The sequence below is a fragment of the Eimeria mitis genome, genomic scaffold (genome assembly GCF_000499745.2).
Source record: "Eimeria mitis Houghton genomic scaffold, Emh_scaff11150, whole genome shotgun sequence".
NCBI lineage: Eukaryota > Apicomplexa > Conoidasida > Eucoccidiorida > Eimeriidae > Eimeria > Eimeria mitis.
Window position 1 is genome coordinate 1 of NW_024011946.1, and position 1,062 is coordinate 1,062.

Below are 1,062 nucleotides of genomic sequence, written 5' to 3' on the forward strand. Positions count from 1 at the left end.
TTCCAGCGATGACTGCGATATATAACGCTTGTTCCCAGCATCGAAAAGTGCCAGTGAAGTGGAAGCAGAGTGTGACGGTATTGATCCCGAAAGGAGGAGATCCAACGAGTGTTAAAAACTGGCGACCGATCAATCTGCAGGATTGTATCTACAAGCTCTACGCCGCCATGTGGGCCAGCAGGATCACCGACTGGGCAATCCAGTCGGGAGTCGCTTCAACGTCGCAGAAGGGCTTCATGCCGGTGAATGGGTGCCATGAGCACCTGTTTCTTGCTCAAAGCATCCTCAACTCAACACGCAGGGGCAAGAAGTCACTGTACATGACCTACTACGACCTGAAAAATGCGTTTGGGTCCATTCCTCACAAGCTTATACACACTGTCTTGCAGGCTCAGCGGCTTCCGAAGCACCTTCAGGAGATCATCAGCGATCTCTATGAGGGAGCCAGCTTCAGCATCTTGACGAAGGAGGGCTGCTCAGGAATAATAGAGAATAGGAGGGGAGTCAAGCAAGGCTGTCCTCTCAGCCCTATCCTTTTCAACCTTGCCGTTGAGCCGCTGTTGCAACGGCTGGCAGCATGCAATGCAGGCCTAGAACTACGTACGACAGACGGGAAGCCAGCAGTCAAAATCTCCCATATGGCGTACGCAGACGACTTGAAGACCGTTGCCAACAGCCGTGAGGGGATCAGCAACCTTCATCAGGTGGTGAAGGCATTCCTCCACTGGACAGGTTTAGAGGCCAACCCGTCCAAATGCGCTACAATGGGATGGAAGGTGGGCATGACCCGGCAGCAACCAGATCCAGTACAACTCCGGCTGCACAATGAGGTCTTGCCGGTGGTGAAGCTTGGGGAAGCCTACAAGTATCTTGGACTCAAGGATGCACTTGAAACTACCGTACACCAAGGCCAAATCCTTCGAGTCATGAGCAAAGTCAAAAAGGATTTTACTAAGATCCTCAGGTCGGCATTACTCCCCTGGCAGAAATTAGATGCTGTGCGTACCTTTGTGATGTCTCGGCTTGATTATCATCTCAGGCACTGCTACCCCTACAAACAGC

At 52.1% G+C, this 1,062-nt stretch overlaps 1 protein-coding gene across 1 annotated transcript; it reads left to right on the top strand.

Moving 5' to 3' along the window:
- Positions 1–167: 167 nt before the first annotated feature.
- EMH_0100130 (uncharacterized protein) lies at positions 168–1,027 on the top strand (the record flags this gene model as incomplete). The annotated part of the gene is made up of 2 exons (XM_038022144.1): positions 168–842; positions 965–1,027. The coding sequence occupies 2 exons, from the start codon at positions 168–170 to the stop codon at positions 1,025–1,027; spliced, it is 738 nt and encodes a 245-aa protein (XP_037877998.1).
- Positions 1,028–1,062: the final 35 nt, after the last annotated feature.